Here is a 20,367-nt window from a genome sequence, read left to right as displayed (position 1 = left end):
CAATTGGTCTCCTTGTTGGCCTTGTTTCTTCTAATTTTCTCTGCTACCACTGCTGAGAAATGAGCTGGTATTTTCACACAGTTATGCATAACATGTGGCAGAACTCCCTCCTGACAGAGGATTCTCAGTCCAGAGTCCATTTCTTCACAAATGACAGTGCATTTTGTTTCCTTGTCTGTACAATTTTGTGATTTAACAGTATCGAATTTGGTGAATTATTTAATGGTGCTGTTGGCTGAGTGTCATGGAAACCTTCTAATGTATATTTTTAATGTATAATTCCTTGGCCTTAATGCCTGAAATAACTAACATAATTTCATTGAAAATATGTTCTTCCTGTTCAACACCACTCTGACTTACTCAACAGCAGTTTGATCAACAGAGGCAACAGCACAAATAATATTTCTCCTTTACTCTGCATCTTTCAGGATTACTTATGTGAGTATGAAGTTGTTTTGCTCATTGGCTAAAATATTATAGAAGGGATAATCATTTGGAAACTAGATGATGAAAAGCTGGACCACCACAAAGCTACACAAAGGTTTTGTAAGGCAAAACTGCGTCCAAAGACTGATGGTTTTACAGACCTCACTCATAAAAACCAAAAACAAATCATAACTACTACTCATGATTTGGATGCAAATGAATCTACTCTTTATTCCCTATATATTGAGAAGGTTGCAAACATCAAATCTGGAAGATAGTGACAGAGGGTACACATTTTGTGCAGCCCTCAGGTCACTTTGATGCCTCAGGACATCCTCACTCTTCCTCTTCTATCTTCTTGCCATGAATGTCCCGGCTCTTCACTCGGAGCTTGTTGACCTGTGACTCTGCAATGTCAGCCCGCTCCTCGGCTTCCTCCAGCTCGTGCTGGATCTTGCGGAACTTGGAGAGGTTGACATTGGACAGCTCCTCCTGTGAGAGAAGAAGAAATCAGGGCTCAGGAGCACAGGGCAGAGGTTTCATTCCTGCTGCAAGTCAGCCTTGTGGGGCTGCAAATCTCCATCCCCCTCCCACCACTGCTCACACAGAGCTCCTCATCCTCCCCTTTTCAGGAGCTTGCCCTTACTGGGACAAGCTTCACCAGGACTGTGTCACAAGTGAGGAGCAATTTCACCCCTTCAATTTATCATTTCTATATCTATCCTCTCACTACCTTGTGCCCAATTATCAGTGCAACTTACTGGGTTGGGAAGATCATGAAACCTTCTGCTGCTGATAATTAGCAGAGATTCAGGAACCTGTCAGTTAGCGGGTGTGGCCTCTGGGTTTGTTTACTCTGGCCTCCTGTATGAATGAGGCTGTAGAACTTCACTTAATGAATGTCCCTGACTGCAGGGTGCCCAGAGCTCCCCAAGGTCCCAACCCAGCATGGTTCTGTCTCAGGAGTTTCTTCCATACCCCTCTCCTGGTATTCAGCCTCACTCAATGTGTGTCCTGCCCCAATGGAATGTGGCCTTTGCCTTTTCTCCAAGCAATACTCACAGCCTCCTCAGCTTGTCTCTTGTAGGATTTCACTTTCATTTGCAGCTTGTCCACCAGATCCTGCAGCCTGAGGACATTCTTCCTGTCTTCCTCAGACTAGAGTGTTTCACAAACAGGAAAGAGAGTCAGTTCTTGGTTCTGCATCACATGACGTTAACAATTCCCCTTGGGGACGGTGTGTACAAGATGTGACTCACTGTGGGAAAGCCCTGTGAGAGCAGAGTTCCTGCCTTACCTGGTAGGTGAGTTCCTTCACCCTCCGCTCGTACTTGCGCACGCCCTTCACGGCTTCAGCGCTGCGCTTCTGCTCAGCATCAACCTCCCCTTCCAGCTCCCGCACCTGCAAGGACAAGCCCATCCCTGCAGCTTCCCTGGCAATGTCTCTCCAAGGACACGCTCACTCAGGCACAGCCCCAGCCCTACACACCCTGGCCTCCAGCTTCTGAAGTTGTTTCTTCCCTCCCTTCAGTGCCAGCTGCTCAGCCTCTTCCAGACGGTGCTGCAGGTCCTTCACCGTCTGGTCCAGGTTCTTCTTCATCCTCTCCAGGTGGGCACTGGTGTCCTGCTCCTTCTTCAGCTCTTCTGCCATCATGGCCGCCTGATCAGAGCAAAAGGTCAAAGCCATTTTAGGACTGGAGATATTTTGGGGAGAGTACATTCATTGTCAGCAATGCCAGGAGTGTCCAACTCACATCAGTGATGGCCTTCTTGGCCTTTTCCTCAGCATTGCGGGCTTCCTGGATGGTATCCTCCATTTCACTCTGGATCTGGGAAATGTCTGTTTCCAGCTTCTTCTTGGTGTTGATCAGGCTGGTGTTCTGTGCAAAAGGAAAGACAGGATTCCTACTGTCAGACCAAACGCCTCCACATCATGGCCTGAAAATGCAGGTAGAGCTTAGCAAAGTCTTTAGTGCTAGAGACTTCTTTAGCACCAGAGCAGTAAACCAGATATTGAGAGCTAGGTGGAGGGGACATTCTCCAGCACAGTTATTCAAATACTTACACAGTAATCACTTAAAGATGAATAACAATTTAAGTTTTAATTATAATTTCTGAAAGGCAATAATTTCCAGCCGAGCCTGACCTGGGTGTGGAGGAGCTGTGCACGTTCAGTGGCATCCAGAAGCTCCTGCTCAGCCAATTTCCTCGACCGCTCCGTCTGCTCCAGGGCTGCCCGGAGCTCCTCAACTTCAGCCTGCAGCAGGTTTGCTCTGCGCTCCACCATGGCCACCTGCTCCTTCAGGTCATCCTGTGTCCTGAGAGCATCATCCAAGTGCAGCTGAGTGTCCTGGAAAGAGAGATAAGGGAAATTATAAGGCATCAGTGGGTGCTTGAGTGGCAGAAATGTCAGGGATAACATTTTTCTTTCTGTAGTTCAGGTGAACAGACCTTGAGCACAGCCTGCGTGTTTCTCAGGTTCTTCTGTGCCTCTGCAGCCTGGCGGTTGGCGTGGCTCAGCTGGATCTCCATTTCATTCAGGTCACCCTCCATCTTCTTCTTCAGCCTCAGGGCTTCATTCCTGCTCCTGATCTCAGCATCCAGGGTGCTCTGCATGGAGTCCACGACTCGCAGGTGGTTTCTCTTCAGCTGGTCAATCTCCTCATCTTTCTCTGCTATCTTCCTGTCAATCTCAGACTTCACTTGGTTGAGCTCAAGCTGCAGGCGCAGGATCTTCCCCTCCTCATGTTCCAGGGAGGCCTGCACAATTCAACACAAAGAGTATCTTAAATTCTAAGTAATCTTTTATGCAGGTCCATGTTAGAAGTAAATTTTCTTTCCTATTCTCTCTCCAAATGACTAAACCCATACTCTTGGTGGGAACATCATTCCTTAGCAATGTCTGTACCTCAGCTTCCTCCAGGGAGGCTTGCAGTTCAGATTTCTCCTGCTCAACCTGCTTCTTGACTTTCTCCAGCTCATGAATTGCCTTTCCTCCCTCCGCAATCTGCTCTGTGAGGTCGGAAATCTCCTCTGTGGGAACAAAGGTCAATGGCATGGTCAGGCTCTGAGCAGAATGGGAAGGGCCCTGTCCCACCAAGGTGACAGGCAGCTCTGCAGACCTGCAAGCACAGACCCATGGCCAATGGAGGTGATGGCTGATAGTGAGAAAGGCCAGGGAGGAGCAGAGGGACTTACGCTGCAAGTTCTTGTTCTCCCGCTTCATTGTTTCCAGGTGGTCCAAGGACTCCTCATAGGCATTCTTCATCTTGAACAGCTCCGTGCTGAGAGAGCGCGACTCCTTCTGCGAGGCCTCCAGCTCAGCCTGCGTTTCCTCATACTTCTGCTTCCATTCTGCCAGGATCTGAAGAGAAATGGGGTGTGAGTAGGGCTGTGGCTATCACAGGGCCACGCTCTGGCCAGGAATGCTGGTGCTGGAGGCCAAAAGACCTTGTCAAAGTTCTTCTGCTTCTTATCCAGAGCAGCACAAGCAGCATTGGATCTCTCCACGTCAATCATCAGGTCTTCCACTTCATTCTGCAGCCTCTGCTTTGTCTTTTCCAGGGAGGCACATTTGGCATTGACAGCCTCAACATGTTCCTCTGCATCCTGCAGGCGCTGGGCCAGTTTCTTCCTGGGAGGAGAGAAGGACAATTGTACATTTGCGTTTGGAAGGGCATCAGTTCTACAATGTCATAAGAGGGCAGTTTGTCACTTTGGCAGTTTTGAGCCAAGCACTTTTCACAGATATATAAGGATTGATCTTTTGCTGTGTCTTACCACCTGTGGAGGATCAGGTGACTCTTAGCACTTCTACAACCTACATTTTCTCTTCCAATCTACACTTTTTCTCTTCCTCCTGCTCTCTCCTTTTTTTTTCCAAATACATTATATTCTTGCCTTTTTCCCACCCTTTTCTTAACCCCCTCTCAGAGGTTCCAATTTCCCTTGACCAGTTTCGGTCTGCTCCAGTCATTTGCCATCCTGCTTCCCCACGTACTTGGCCTCCTCGAGCTCCTCCGTGCGCTGAATCGCGTCCGTCTCGTATTTGGTTCTCCACTGGGCCACTTCACCATTGGCCTTGGACAGGGCTCGCTGCAGCTCCCCCTTGGCCTCCTGCTCCTCCTCATATTGTTCCCGGAGCAAGTCACAGTCGTGGCGAGCGGACTGCAGGGCGTGGGCCAGGGCGTTCTTGGCCTGTGCGGATATTGGGTTTGGTTAACTTGAATACTTGCCTTTAAATGCCTCTTGAGTGTGAATATGAAAGTGAAATTGGAATGAAACTCTAATTGGGCAAATGTAGACCTTGGAGATGGTGAAGCCCTTATTAACATATTCTGGAACATCAGGATACATTAGTGACTCTTGGAATAATAGTCTGCTGTTTGTATATATCTTCTGATATGTCTGGCTGATTCCTGCCTTAGAGGGGATTATCAAAATCTCAGGGAAGGACCTCATGTGGATGACTTCCTCCAGCACCTAAAGCATCCTGCTTCCTTCCCTCTCTAGTGGAAGTGTGAGGGGTTGTGCATTAGTGCTGCTCCCTCCAGTCCTATGTGTGTTTAGGGAAGGAATACAGAAGCAGTCTAACATCCGTCATGATTCCGCAGAGGCTTTTGCAGGTAATGTTGGCTGTGGACAGTAGGGTAATTCCAGACCTTGATTTCTTCCTCTAGATGTCTCTTGAGTTCCTCAATCTGTTGGGTAAATCCTTGCTTGCCCCTAGACAGCTGAGAAATCAGAGCATCTTTCTCCTCCACCTGGCGGGAATATTCACCTGGAAAAGGAAAGGGAAAAAAGGAAGTTGATAGTTCCTCCTATGACAACTTCTGCCTGTAATGCCACATAACCTGGAACGGCCTGGAGAGCTTATACCAGCTGCCACCTTGTACTCTCTGGCTCACTCAGGCCATGCAGGTCCTGCCATTGAACTTTTGGGATGAGGATGTCTCACCTGACTCTGTCTGCAGACGAGCTCTTTGCGTATTGAGGTCGTTGATCATACGCTGATTCTGCTCCTCCTTTGTTTTAAGCTCACTCAGCTGATCTTCCAGTGTGCGGCACATCTTCTCCAGGTTGGCCTAGAGAGGAAACATGGGAAAGGAAAAGAGATGAGGGTCTGCACTCTGCCTTATTGTGGTCACAGTGGGGAATTTGTTTCTGGGAATGCGTGTTAAAGAGGCAGCTTTTGTGCCACACGTTGTTCCTGCAAGCATTTTTTCCTGCAAATCCTTACCTTGGCTTTGGAGACAGACTCCATGTTGCTGGCCAAGTCGTCAATCTCCATCTTCAGCTCACTCTTCTCCTTCTCCAGCTTCTGCTTCACGCGTTGCAGGTTGTCGATCTGCTCGCCCAGCTCAGCTGTGCTGTCCGCGTGCTTCTTGCGCAGGGCGGAAGCCGTGGCTTCGTGCTGCAGCGTGGCCTCTTCCAGGTCACGGCGCATCTTCTGGAATTCTGCCTCACGCTTCTTGTTCATCTCAATCTGAGCTGCTGTGGCCCCTCCAGCTTCTTCCAGGCGCTCGCTGATCTCCTCCAGCTCCCTGGACAGGTCAGCGCGATGCTTCTCTGCTTTAGCACGAGAGGTTCGCTCTGCCTCAATTTCCTCCTCCAGCTCCTCAATACGGGCCTGCAGAACACCAGGGACCCTTCACACCCGTGCCCTCCTCCTGCCTGAGCTGAGCCTGAGCAAGGCAGGGGAAGGAACAGAGACTTGCCTGCAGCTCCTTGATCTTCTTCTGAAATTGCATGCCCAGGGCTTGTTCATCCTCAATCTTGCTTTGGATCTGGCTGATTTCAAAGTCTTTCCTTTGGGCCAAGTGAACCATGTTAGATCTCAAAGCAAAGAGACAAGTGCTGCAGCCCAGCACTCAGGTGCCCCAGAGCCACACTTACTTCTTCAGTTTCTCATCCAGCTGCTGCTTATCATTCTCCAAATCCATGATGCTGTCCTGGGCCAGCTTCAGGTCTCCTTCCAGCTTCCTCTTAGCTCTCTCCAGGTCCATGCGCAGTTTCTTCTCTTGCTCCAGGGACCCTTCCAGCTAAACACAACAAGACCATCAGGGCTCTGCCAGCCAGGTCTGGCTCCATACCTGTCCTGTTCCTGCTCTGTGTGTGCTTACATCATCCACTTGCTGTTCCAGCTTGGTCTTGGCTTTGGTCAGAGTATTGACTTTGTCTTCCTCTACCTGCAGGTCATCCAGGGTCTGCTGATGGGCCTCTTGGAGGGCTTTCTTCTCTTTTGTCAGCTTGGCAATGGTCTCGTCCAAGGCTGCCATCTCCTCAGTCAGGTTTTTCACCTTTAGGAAGAAGGGAGCAAATGTAAATAAAGGAAGTAGCTATAGAAGTCCTGTCATAGCACACAGCCCATTTTCTGGAGTGCCATTGACTTGTTCTACCTCATACCTTGTTTTCAGTGGCGTGTTTTTCCTTCTCCACCTTGGCCAGTGTTAGCTCAAGGTCATCAATATCTTTCTTCAGCTCTGAACACTCATCCTCCAGCTTCCTCTTCTTGGCTGTCAGCTCAGCATTAATTTCCTCTTCATCCTCAGCCCTTTCTGTCAACTCCTTAATTTTGGCTTCCAGCTGGATTTTGTTTTTGATGAGCTGGTCACACCTTTCCTCAGCGTCAGCCAAGCTATCTGCTTCCTGGTGGGTAGACAGAATTTTTTGGGTTCTGGTGTTTCGAATTTGCTCTGCTCTGCCTTTTTTTAACTACAGAGTAGGTAGGTTTAATAGTAGAAGCTGAACCTGACCTTCAACTCCAGCAACAACAGGATTTTGAGTAGTGTCTTCTGGTTAGCCTTCTCATTTATAAATAATATTTATTCCAAATTTTTTTTTCGCATGGAAATTGTATCTACTTGCTTTTTTTTTTGTTATCTCTATAAAGCCTTAAAATTAGAGGCTTTTTCTGAGAACACTTTGTTTTAGAAAGAAATGCATCACTTTTCTACAGACTACATGGCAAATACAGTTCTGGCCTATCAGCTACCTCTGTGGCTATTTTCCTTGCGAAGTCTAGGATATTTTGTGGTAACTAGCTGATTATTTCATTGGGTGTTAAGAAACTCCCTTGTCCTTTTGTATTTGAAGGGGAAGTATCCATGTTTCTGAGAACAATCAAGGCTTTATTGTAGCTGTATGTAGAGAATGTAGGTCTTTCTCAGGTTTACTTCTACTGTGCTAGAAACACAGCTTTGAAAGTTATTTCTCTCCCAGCTCCAAGGTCTCTGCTGTTCAATGCACATTGGCTGGTGTTACATGGCTCTTTCCTCAGACAATAGCAATGGTAAGTGCCATATGAGTCTGCCAGGACTCTCAGTATGCCCCTGCCAGTTCCTGTTTATGCAACATTAGAGTGCCTCAGAGTGCGTGCTTTAGACTGTTCTCTTCCACCCATTAATTCCTGTGATTCTCTTTGCAGGACAAGAAGCATTCTGACAGCATATCATTGTTTTTCCAGGGAAAAATGAACAGTGATACTCACAGCCTGCACTTGGAGCTGCAGGTCATTTTTCTCCTGCACCAAGGCCACCATTTTCTCCTCAAGCTCCTTCCGCTTTGCCTCAGACTTTGCAAGCTCTTCCTTGGTTTTCTCAAATTCTTCCTTCATGCTGGCCATTTCCTTCTCAGACTCTGCACTCTTCAGCAGGGGCTTGATCTTGAAGAACAGCTTCATCCATGGCCAGTGTTTGACATTCATGAATGAGCGAACATTGTACTGGATGCAGAAGATGGATTCTCTGAAATTAGATTCACACAGTTATTACATGGCTTTGGTGTGATTTATTTAAATTTCATCAATAAAGTTCCATGAAGCTTAACTAATTATGACAAATATCTACCTCCGTTCCACCATTTTCTTATACTCCACTCTCATCAGGAAGCCTCTGCACCTGGCTTGTGTGCGAGTGATGATTTCTGCCAACTTGTCATCTCTCATCTCCTCCAGGAGTCCCAGCAACCCAGCTTTGAAGAACACCTTGAGAAAGTAAGTGTTGCACCATGTCATTGTGATGTAGGATAGAACAGAAGCACAGTCATTCAGATTGCTGAAAGACTTAAATGGCCATGATCAGTATCACCTTGGGCCCTCTCCCAAATCCTCTGTCCAAGGGCTTAGGACTTCCCATCATCTCAGCCACTCCTATGCCTGGTCATGGACACCGGTGAGCTCTACAATGTCCTATTAATTCCTGACTTGATATTAGACCAATCTCACTGTGGTGTATATATCCAAGAATTAATGACTAGGGCCTTGCCTTTTTAGCTTTCTTATGTCTGACCCTGACAAATCTTGAAAAACAAGGTTTTATGGCTTCAACCTAGACCATTCTTATTGTAACAAACTTGACCGATGGTGTGGAACACAGGTCTGGTTTTTACCTTGGTGTGACCAAATTTGTACTGGGTATGGTCAACATCAATGGACCCAAGGAGCTTCTCTGAAGCCTTCTTGTTGTCCATGAACTGTCCCTCTGGGATAGCACTGGCATTAAGTACTCTGTATCTACAAGAAACAAAATATGAAGAAATCACAATCATTGAAACCACTACCAGAGCATTTCAAACTGCACTACTGAACCAATCTCATGCCTAGAGACAGTTCACCCTCTCAGGAAAGGACATGGGAAACGTTTTTAATAGTAATTCTAAGTGCAAAACAATTCTGATCTCAGCACTGCCACATTATCATGAATTGATGGTGAAACATCTATATTCATGATAAGCACCAATTTAAAATAAAAAGTTCAGAGTATATTATAATCATCAGGCTCTTTGGCTTGGTCTGAATTGGCAGAAAGGTGCAGAGCTCTTACCTCTGTTTGAAGTCAGCATAGAGGACTCTGCTGGGGAACCCTTTCCTGCAAATCCTGATCCCTTCCAGCACGCCGTTACAGCGCAGCTGGTGCAGCACCAGCTCGTGCTCCATGGCACCTGACAAATACCACCATTAGTGACTATCCTGCTGTTTTACACGCAGGAGAAAAGCTTCTGCTGCTCAAGCTTTCCTGCCCTTGGCTTGACTTACCAGGTGTTTTAGTTTCATTTGGGATGATGCACCGTACAAAATGGGGGTGAGTGCTTCTCAAGTTAGCCATCAGCTTGTTTAAATTCTCCTGTGAGATCATGAAATGAAGTTTACATTATTAAGTGTAAGCACTGGAATCTTAAGAGTGGATGCATCAAACTGGTGTTTCAGGATGCAGACCTGCCTTCTTTAAAACAACTTCCAGAACAGAAAAGGAATATTGGAAGCTGAAGTGTCCCGAATTTTGGTTTTGAAATTCTTTTATAGAATAATGATTAGCATTACTTTTCATTGACATCCTCATCCAAATACAGGGCTATCATCTCAGTTTTCCTTTGAGCTGGCAATTTTTATGGTATAATGCTGGGGATATTAAATAAATTATGTGCTCTTGATCAAGAATGATTTGTCAGTGAAGTAAGTTGTTTCTAAACGGAGAGGATAGTTTTATAGTCCATATAAATAGTAATCCAGTCTCAAACTTTGAAGACATAATTGAAAACTGATCTTCTGAATCATTAATTTGAATAAATTAACCTTCATTCTTTTTCAACATTGAAATTCAGTCATTGTCTTAAAATCCTATAATCTTGGGGCAATTTCTTTTGTTTTATGTTTGATTTTCAAATTTTACTGCTAGTAAGCACTGAAAATCTGCCTAGAGACATAAAACAAGTCTAGAAATATATCTGAAAGCTACGGAGAGGATTTTAAATAAGTCAGCTGATACGTCACTCACTCCCACCTAAGTAGGTGCTCTTAACCCTTCAGATATTTTTGTGGAATTCAAAGATGGCATTATAAAAGGAACATTAAGTAAGTTCAAAGGATAGAAAGAGAAGGGTTTTAAAGGATGACAAGAGTTATATCCAAAATGGAAGCAGACCTTTCAGATTCAGAATAAAAATGCTTTCCATCTTTAAGGAGATAATAAATAATTACCCTGAAAAGAGCAGAGACAGTCTGGAAGGAAGAACCCTTCTTCTTGCCTCCCTTCTTGCCACCACCACCAGCATCTGAAAATCAAAGACAAGAAAAAAAGTTTAATAATATGAACAATATATATTGGAAAATATAGACACAAAGCCACTTTATATTTCTAGTGTTTGCAGCTTTAATTCTGAGAAAACTTTGTCCCATATTAAAAATACAATTTCCACAAAACTGACCTGCATCTGCTCCACCATAGTTGGCAAAGAGTAAAGCCAGGGTCTTCACAGATGATTTCTGGTACAGCCCAATGACAGTTTCATTCAGAGGGTCCTTGTTCTTCTCCAGCCACCCAGTGATGTTGTAGTCCACTGTGCCAGCGTAGTGCACCAGGGAGAAGTGAGCCTCAGCCTTGCCTTTGGCAGGCTTGGGCTTCTGGAAGTTGTTGGACTTGCCCAGGTGCTGGTCATAGAGCTTGTTCTTGAAAGAGGTGTCAGTTGCCTTGGGGAACATGCACTCCTCTTCCAGGATGGAGAAGATGCCCATGGGCTGGGAGAAATCACAAGAAGTGACAGGAAAGATTATAATGGAAATGTTCACTATCACTTTGGTTGGGATGTTCACCTGCCTGGTCTAGTGGAAGGAGTCCCCCACCATGGTAAGGGATTGGAACAAAATGTTCTTTATTGCCCCTTCCAACCCAAACCATTCTGTGACTCTATGACAATGACAAGAAGCATGTGTTATGAACATCAAAGTCTGGTTGACAGCACCTCAGCCTGGATGAAAGCCTGGGTTTACCAGGAATTGTTCTCAGTCAAGGAGTTTATTTCTGCTCTCCCTTTCCTCCCTGCACTTTATCGTCATTGAACTGTCCATCTAGTTCAAATGAGAATCGATTCTAGAATTGGGGGAGCAATGATAAAGAGAAATACACAGGGAAAACAGTTACCAGGTGCCCTGTAACCTGGGGAGGTCCATTGGAATGATATTTATTTCTCAGATTTTTCTGTGGACTTTGGATCTGACTGTACCTCAGAAACATCACAGAATTCCATCAGCCGTCATATGTATGCAAGGGAAATGTACCTTCTCAATGAGCTCAATGCAGGCAGCCAGGTCCATGCCAAAGTCAATGAACTCCCATTCAATTCCCTCCTTCTTGTACTCCTCCTGCTCCAGCACGAACATGTGGTGGTTGAAGAACTGTTGCAGTTTCTCATTGGTGAAGTTGATGCACAGCTGCTCAAAGCTGTTGAACTGCCCAAAGCAAGGAAAAGTGCACAGGTTCTCAAGGTGTGCCAGAACACACAGGCCTTTGCTGCCATTCTCCTAAGGCTGTTTGAAGTTGAAACACCAGTCCCAACCCTACTAGACCAGTATGTATTTTTACTCTAACACCCACTGTCCTTGAAGGACATTTTCATTATTCACAAATCAAGCAAAAAGTGACAATTCAAAAGGTACAATTCTATGCCACTCAGCTGCAAGTCTTTGGTAAGCTAAGTAGCTCCATGTTGTCAGTTCTCTGAATGATGGATAGTAGAAACCTCCTCAGTGTCCCACCCAAGAATTTACCTGGCCTCAGAACAATAATCTGGGGGGTTTTGTGCTCTGACACAGAAGTCCTTGCATCATCACTGCATTCACAGAACAGGAAACATGCTGTGAACTTGCCCAGACCACTTCCTTAAAAAGAACCTCCAACCCATGGGCCATAGCTGTGTGAGCTTTAGTCCTCTATGTGTTTCTGAGTCCTCCTGACCCCTCCTTGTCCATTGCTTGACTGTGGTGGCAAACCCTTGCTCCTTACATCAAAGATCTCAAAGCCAGCAATGTCCAGGACACCAATGAAGTACTGCCTGGGCTGCTTCGTGTCCAGCTGCTGGTTGATGCGAACAACCATCCACAGGAACATCTTCTCAAACACTGCCTTTGCAAGGGCACCCACTGAATTGTTCACCTAGAGCAGAGGAGAAGGGATTCAAATTACCTCCTAGGGGCAAAGAAAAATGTGCACATACTCCTTCAAGCTATTGATTTTCACCTGTCAGATGTTACCTGTGTCACGTTTTGACCTTTGGTCACGTATTCATTCCCAACCTTGACTCGGGGGTAGCACAAGGCCTTGAGAAATTCAGCTGAGTTTAGGCCCATTAAGTAGGCAGCCTTGTCAGCCACTAGATGTAGGGAGAGAGAGAATGAAAAAACCTTTTGTATACATTCAGTCTATAGTGTTCAGGTGTTATGAACAATACTGCTGTTCATGTTCTAGGAATGGAAAAACATTTATCTCATCCCATACAGAAGGCCTGTGAAGGAATGCAAATTCTGGATACTACTGCTGGTCATCTTTGAAACCAAGAACAAGTATGGCTACGATAGGAAGAGCTTGGTCCTGGAATTTTCCAGAACAACGAAACCCTCTAGCAGGACATAAGGCAAGGTACATTCTCTTTCTGTGGGAAGGGGATTTCTGGGTAGCACAGCTTGCAGGACTTATTTCATCAAAAACACAACTGCACCACAGGGTGTCTTAGTGCTTGGAAGTTTTCAAGAGAGAAAGAGAGATATCCTGTGTTGAAACTGAAGTTCCTGCTTTCAGGCAGCATGATTTTGGGGAGGCACTATTGGATAGTATAATGGAACTTCTCATGACTAGGAAAGCACCTCTGCACTTAGATGGACCAACGGCAAAAAAGGAATTATCAGTGTTTTCTGTGGAGACTAGGGCAACTGCAGTGTGCCTGCAGAGGCAGAGAAGGGCATAGCACAAATCAGCCCCTGAACTTGCTGCTACCTTCTGTGCCATCAGGCTCTGCCTGCTCCTCTCGTTGTTTCTGCTTGAACTTCAGGTTCCCGTAGTGCATGACAGCTCCTGTCAGCTTGTAGATGGCTGTTTTCTCATCTGCAGTGAAGCCCAGGATGTCAATGGCACTCTGCAGTCAAAATAATGAATTCAAAAACATGTCCTTACTGGGTCAGAGAAGTTACCCTCAGGACATGCCCAGTAGGGATTTTGTTGCTGTGTTACTTACGTCTGTGGCCATGAGCTCCTCCTGGTCATCAATGCTGGGGACAGTGACCTCCCCTTGACTCACATAGTGGAAATCATAGGGGTTGGTGGTAATGAGGAGCATGTCTGCAAACAGGAGTCAAAGCATAGATTTACTTTTCCAGTCAGGTGAGAGGGGGAACTGTTCCTCAGTGCTCAACCCCAAAAAGCCAAAAATGCTCCTTCCTACCAATTAGCTCTGGCTTCTTGTTGGACATGATCTGATAAAAGATGTGGTAGCTCCTTTCCGCCTTGAGCTGGAAAGTGACTCTGGACTTCTCCAGTAGATCTGGCAAGGATGGTAGAAAGAATTAGATCCTTGTGAGAATGTACCTGGATGTGGGAATTTGGGAAGTGGTGAGAACAGTCTAGGAGAATGTCTTACACGTTTCAATGTCAGCAGAAGCCAGTTTGCCTGTGGCACCAAAGTGGATTCTGATGAATTTGCCCTGTTAAGCAGAAGCAGCAGCAGGTCAGCCTGGATGTGTTCTGCTGACGTCTCCTTTGCAGGAAGACGTGCTCAGGCGTCATGTGTGCTGCCATGACTGGGGAAATCTTATGCAAAGCAAGAACTTACAAAGCGTGAGGAGTTGTCGTTCCTCACGGTCTTGGCGTTTCCAAAGGCCTCCAGCAGTGGGTTGGCGCTGATGATTTGATCCTCAAGCGTTCCCTGCAGGGACATCATTATTCAGTGTCTGTGTTTGGTTGACAGGGCAATGGCAGGCCAAGCATTCTGTCTGTCCTTTCTGACTCACCTGCATTTTGCCCGATGACTGCTCCTCCTTTTTCTTGTCCCCACTGGCTGCAATTGTTGCAAAGTACTGGATGACACGCTTGGTGTTCACAGTCTTCCCGGCCCCGGATTCTCCGCTGCCCAAGCCAAGAGAGAAGCAGAGGGTGCGTGGTGAGGCAGGAGGGGCCCTGGCACCGGGCAGCCCCGCAGGGACCCGCGCAGGGGGTGTACGTACGTGATCAGGATGGACTGGTTCTCCCGATCTGTGAACAAGGCAGAAAAGAATAGATTATTATTATGTGTCATGAAAATCATTGATAAAATTATTCCTGTGACTTTTAGAAGGTACATTTGCTTTAGGCATCTATTATCATTAATTAACCTGTCTACCTTCACCCTTACTTCCTATTCAATATTAATGTTCCTAGATCCATCTGGGAAGATGATGACTTTACCCTGTGCTGTTGCCAGGTATGGCATACATGCAGTTCTTTTTCTGGCTATTCCCTTCATGTCATACTGTTCCTTCTGTTTATAAAATCATTCCAAATAATGATTGATTTTTCAGAGTTACTGATTAAATTCTCTATCAATAAGCTGAATTGAAGTGGATCATGTGCTTCTCATAAACTTTATTACATGGGAGCAACCATTCCCGATCAATCAAAAAACCTCCAAAATGTTTTTTATGTTGTTGTCTAATTGATTATTTCCTAAAGAAAATGAGAGTAACTTCAATATGTTGTAACCTTTACCAAATTAGTCCTCTATGCTCTAGAATATTCAAATTTTGGTACTTCCATACTGGATTCAATATTTCTCTGTGCTATATCTTGTGCTGAGTTTGCTTTCCATAATTTTGTCTGGTTGCTTTTTTAACCTATGCTCCCACTGTGACTTTCATTGACAAAATTTTTGCACTATAAAAACTGAAAAGTTTCCAGGAAGTCTGAAGACACTAAACAATTAAGGAACTAACTTTTAGTGGAGGGGTCTGGGTTTTCACTCACAGAGTTTCTGCATATCTTATGAAGGTGTCAGCAAGGGTAAATATATGACACTTACATGAATGCAACCCTGGTAAGACACACTACTCAAACATCAATTTAATATTGTTTGTTTTCATTGCATTCTCTTTCAATTAACTTTCTTAATGCTCTGAATGCTACTGATTTAAATATGGTAATTGGGGACAAAAGAGGGAAGAAGATTTCTTTTAACAAATTAAAATGCATGTTATTTTATTGTTATCTGTATTTCTGACCAATCTGCTCTAGCCTAAAATTCTGGATATTTTAGACTGTGCTAGAAACTGTCACTACTGTGACCACTCCACCACTCCTCCACTACTGTCACTGTCACTACGCTTTTTTGGTATTTCCTTTATAATAATGAATGGAAAAGAAGACATTTATTCTGAGACAGAAGAAGGGAGTTACCAATTTGCCAAGCAGGTTTCACTGCAATTTCTGACTGAGACTGCTTCCTGCTTCCAGAGGTTTTTTTTTAGCTACCATAAGGAAGCATTGGTTCCAATGTTGAATGTACTTTCCATTTGCACAAAGTGTTATTTGCAGAAATTCACCCTAGTGATTTTCAGTAATGCATAGCAAATCATTCAAAGAACAATCCTTTCATCTGAGAAAAAGCAGAGCTTTAAAGTATATCCAAATTTCTTGAATGGAATATCTGACAATATATTCAGTGTTAAATCGTATCATCCCAAATACACTGGACATGAAAATTTTACATTGATTTCTATAACCTTTATCTAAATGATGATGTTCAGTAAAAGATCTATTTACAGCAATGACAGAACATCCACATTCACAGCAACATTAAACTGAACTACTGTGCAGTGAAAAGACCTTTTTTCTCCTTTTAAGTGTTTACAGCCAAGTGATTTTAAAGAAAATCATGAAACTCACCAGTCAGCATGAACTGATAGGCGTTGTCAGAGATGGAGAAGATGTGTGGAGGGGCCTCCTGGCGCTTCTTGCCTCGGTAGGCCAACACCACCTCGGGGTTGTACACCGGCAGCCACTTGTAGGGGTTGACGGTGACGCAGAAGAGACCCGAGTAGGTCTGTGAGGAAGGGACACAGCACTCAGGCTTCCCCTGAGCCTGGCCCAGCAGCTCCTGAGGCTGCCCAGAGGAAGCTGCTGCTGCCACTTACGTAGATCATCCAGGCTGCGTAACGCTCTTTGAGGTTGTACAGCACGGCGGGTTCGTGGAGGTGGGTCATCATGGCCATGTCCTCGATTTTGTCATACTTGGGAGGGTTCATGGAGAAGATTTGATCTTCCTTCACGGTCAGGGTCTGCCACAGAATAGAGATATGCATGTATATCAGCTAAGAATCCAGTGGGAATTAAATTTTATTTGTACATTTTACATTTATTCACCTCTCCACCTTCAGTCTTGACAGTGACCTTCCCTGCATCCTTACTCTCAATCTTCCCTTTCACATAGGACTCCTTTGCATGTACCACGAAGACGGATGTCTTGGCATCAAAAGGTTTGTTCTGGGCCTCAATTCTCTCCTTCTCTGACTTTCGAAGGTATGGGGCCGCCTCGCCAAAGGCGGCCATGTCAGCGTCTGGAGTTGACATTGCTGCACTTCTTCAGGAGCCACAGTCAGCAGGGTCCTCTGAAGGCTACAAGATATGTTGAGCTAGTGAATGAACATCTTTATGTGAAAGAATGGACATCTCTTGCACTTTGATATTTTCAGATATTAAAGTAGGTATAAAAAAGTCAAAAGTTGGATTTAAACTTCCCAGTCTTGGCTGAAAATACTTACATAGGTCTCTAAAATTAATCCTTAGACATCCAGCTAAGAGACTGTATACAGAATAGAGTTATGTATGTACAGTGTGTTGTGAAGGTTATCAGTATTATTTCAACTTTGTGAACTCTAGCCAATTTGGCTGTTCCCATAAGAGAATCTCTGTTGATTTTTTTTTAATGCTACTGAAAGACTCTGAAATAGTGATTTTTTCTGATAGCAAGTAGTGGCTTTCTAAAAATTACTTGCTATTGATAATTCATCTTGCATTATGACAGATATAAATGTTACTATTGCCTATTATCACTTCCACAAATCTTAAAATCTTGGATTTCATCCTGTTCCTTAAAAGTTGCTAAATTTTGTTATTGATTTTGGTGGCAGAAACCACTGTTGCTTGAAAATTTAAGAACTCATTTTGTGTTGCACAGGTATTCAGGTCTAATATATAAATTGAAGGAAAGCGTGCTGCCTTCAAACCTGCAATAAAGTTATTGCTCCTAGAGTCAGTCCATAACAGAAGTGGATATCCAGGTCTTATAGGAAGTTAAATGGAATAAAAAGGTATATGTTTAGCCCAGCAGTTCACAGGAGCCAAACACTTACCTTGAAATTTTCTGTCAAGACAGGGCACAGCACTCCAAAGAGACTTTTATAGACTCTGGTATGCAGATGCTTTGGAGGTTTCCTTTTCCTTCTGTCAAAATATATTTTGGCAAACCATCTTTGGCAAAATACTTTCTGGCAAACTTAACTAATGGCATAATTGTCATTTGACCTGATATATTTAGAAATGTTTTGCATCTTACCATCCCTGTGGATACATTTCCTATAAATAGTCTGACAGGGCTATTAATATTGGAATCTGGACTAGTCAAGGCACTTAAAGAACTTGGATGTATGATTTATTGGTTCTTCTATGATCTTTACAGGTAACTTAATCTTTGATCCAGATGGGATTCTTTGACATTTCTGTACTATTGCAGATGTAAAAGGGAAATAATGTAATGTATCTTGTACATGTGTTCCTATGAACTTAGAGCTTGCTTTTACATCATTAAAAAAGGCAGTTCTATAAAAGACAAATTATTATTAAAACTCTTTCAGTGACTCATTATATATTATAATAAAAAGGGGAAAACCAGACGTATTGTGGGCCAGGAATATCAGATAGAGAAGAATCCAACTGACAGCAAGGTCAAATACGGTTTCAAGTTTGGACACGCAGTGCCTTCAGTGTGAAATGTGACTCCTTAGCTATAAAAGAAATTGAGTATGCATGTGAATAAATTGCACTTTGTATTTTGAAAAAAATCAAAAAATTCAAAATGTGCATACTAGAGGAATGTTCACTATTGCAATAGTCAGTCATAAGTGATGTAACAGAAAATTCTTCATCATTTCAAACAAACAAATTATTCATAATATCTCACAACTGAAAAAAAAATTTACAGAGTTTTTTGCAAGTAATTTCAGGTAGTGAAAACTCTTACATCTCTTACAGAGATGATACAGAAGAAATGTTTAACAAGCACATTTATTAAAAGGAAGATTATTAATATTAATTTTTTTTTCTGTTTTTCAAAATTTATTAGAGGTCTTCTAAGGGTTAAGAGAACTTAAGAGGCAAAGTAACCTAGATCAGAAAATACTTTTAACCCCCAGTAGACATACAGTCCATAAATATACAGTGATACTTCCTGTTTCATCTCACACAACCATAAAGTACTAACACGCCTTAAAGTGCTCAGGCCCATGTTGCTAATATTTATGTGCTTATTGTCAAAATATACCAAGCAATGCTCTCAACCAAGTCAGGCCTTCACTACCTACAACTCAAAAAAAAAAACCTCAACCCAAACTCTACCCACATCCACACACACAGCATTGCTCTGGGATCCTCTTCACTCAGACACATCCTCAGTCCAGCACTCCCAAATCACAACTATCTTGTATATTCATACAGCTCCGGCAACAAGAGCTCTCAACACAGTGCTGCCTGTTTTGGAGAAGCATTGCTGCAGGCAATATGCTGAGAAAGGGGGAATTGGCCAGTAGTTCTGGAGAATGAATGGTCAAGTTCTAGGAAAAAGGGCACTAAGCTGATTTAAACAGTGTCAGTTCTGAGCATGCTCTTCTCCTGGTCATTGCCATTCTGATTACTAAAAGAGCTCAGTGGGTAAAGCTCAATGAAGAGCACAGGGGCAAGGTCTGTAAATGTGATCCAAGGGCATATCCAACAGCAAGCACTGGCGTGGGCACAAAAAGCTTGTTCCAAGGATGAGCATGCAACTCTCTGGAGCTCAAAGCCACAGCTCAGCCCTGGGCTCCCTGGGCAGAGCAGAGGGAAGCTGGTGGAAACACCCTCTGCCCTGAACCGGAGGAGCTCAGAAACAACCTGTGTAAAACAGTGAGTGCAGGGGGGCATCAGAAGTCCTGTGTCTGCACAATCTCTGACTTTCACAGATATACAGAACTCAGAGGACAAATCAGAGAATGGTTTGGGTTGGAAGAAACCTTAAAAGAATCATCTAGTGCAGCACCACTGCTGTGGGTAGGAATTTTGACTAGATCAGGTTGCTCAAATCCCCATTCAACCTGAGATGCACACTTCACTGGTGGGACATTCCTGTATTCTGGGGCCTGTCTGTTCCTGTGTCTCACTGCCCTCTTCTTAAAAAATGTCTATTTATATCCAACCAGAATCTACCCTTTATAATTTAAAACTTTTCCCCTTATCCTATGGCCACAGGCCTAAGTAAAAAGTCTCCCCCTCTCTTATGAGCTGCCTTTATATATTGAAAACCTGCAGTATGGTCTTCTCAGAGCATTCTCATCTCTACGCTGAGCAGGCACAACTAGGTAAGCCTTTCTTCATAGCAGAGGCATTCCAGGACTTGGATATTTTTTTTGGTGGCTCTGCTCTGCATCTGCTCCACCTGGTCCATTGTCTGTTTTGAAGGTCCCAGAGCTGAATCCAGCACTACAGATGGGGTCTCATGACATCTCTTTAACTGGATGATATTCCTTCCCATTGGTGTATCAGCTGGAACATCCAGCTTGGTGTTGTCTGCTTTATCAGTAAATTGAACAACACAGGCCCCAGCACTCGTAACTCTTTCATTCTGTCTCCATCTAAGCAAGACACTTCGGGCTATCCCATGGCTTCCTCACTTCTATAAAAGCCTTTGTTGGCTTTCATAACCTTGCTGAAAGGTTTTGGAAATCCCAGTTAATTATATCCACTGTATCTCTTTGTCCACATGCTCATCTATCATCTCAAAGTTTTGTGTTTTTTCATATGTAAGGCTGACTGGAATTTAACAGACTGCTCCTTTTGGAAGGACATAAACTACCTGTCCTCAGTTCCCCATACCAGTTCTTTCCCTGGAGGTGTTACA

At 44.1% G+C, this 20,367-nt stretch overlaps 1 protein-coding gene across 1 annotated transcript; it reads right to left on the bottom strand.

Moving 5' to 3' along the window:
• Window positions 1-631: 631 nt before the first annotated feature.
• LOC144247223 (myosin heavy chain, skeletal muscle, adult) lies at window positions 632-17,644 on the bottom strand. Its single transcript, XM_077787323.1, has 39 exons — window positions 17,573-17,644; window positions 16,584-16,835; window positions 16,355-16,498; window positions 16,107-16,263; window positions 14,414-14,441; window positions 14,201-14,315; window positions 14,023-14,115; window positions 13,831-13,894; window positions 13,636-13,734; window positions 13,429-13,532; window positions 13,191-13,329; window positions 12,452-12,570; window positions 12,204-12,353; window positions 11,480-11,650; window positions 10,630-10,939; window positions 10,403-10,476; window positions 9,461-9,548; window positions 9,249-9,366; window positions 8,815-8,938; window positions 8,274-8,410; window positions 7,916-8,171; window positions 6,832-7,074; window positions 6,549-6,725; window positions 6,322-6,467; window positions 6,144-6,234; window positions 5,666-6,055; window positions 5,384-5,510; window positions 5,088-5,206; window positions 4,427-4,623; window positions 3,877-4,060; window positions 3,625-3,790; window positions 3,335-3,459; window positions 2,878-3,186; window positions 2,573-2,776; window positions 2,181-2,306; window positions 1,916-2,086; window positions 1,724-1,828; window positions 1,489-1,584; window positions 632-918 (listed from the first exon to the last, which is right to left on the bottom strand). Exons 2-39 carry the CDS (start codon window positions 16,788-16,790, stop codon window positions 763-765), a joined length of 5,829 nt encoding a protein of 1,942 aa, XP_077643449.1. The 5' UTR covers window positions 16,791-16,835; window positions 17,573-17,644; the 3' UTR covers window positions 632-762.
• Window positions 17,645-20,367: the final 2,723 nt, after the last annotated feature.

The sequence above is a fragment of the Lonchura striata genome, chromosome 19 (genome assembly GCF_046129695.1).
Source record: "Lonchura striata isolate bLonStr1 chromosome 19, bLonStr1.mat, whole genome shotgun sequence".
Taxonomy (NCBI): domain Eukaryota; kingdom Metazoa; phylum Chordata; class Aves; order Passeriformes; family Estrildidae; genus Lonchura; species Lonchura striata.
The sequence above is the reverse complement of the archived record's forward strand: the minus strand, read 5'-3'. Positions and strand labels throughout refer to the sequence as shown.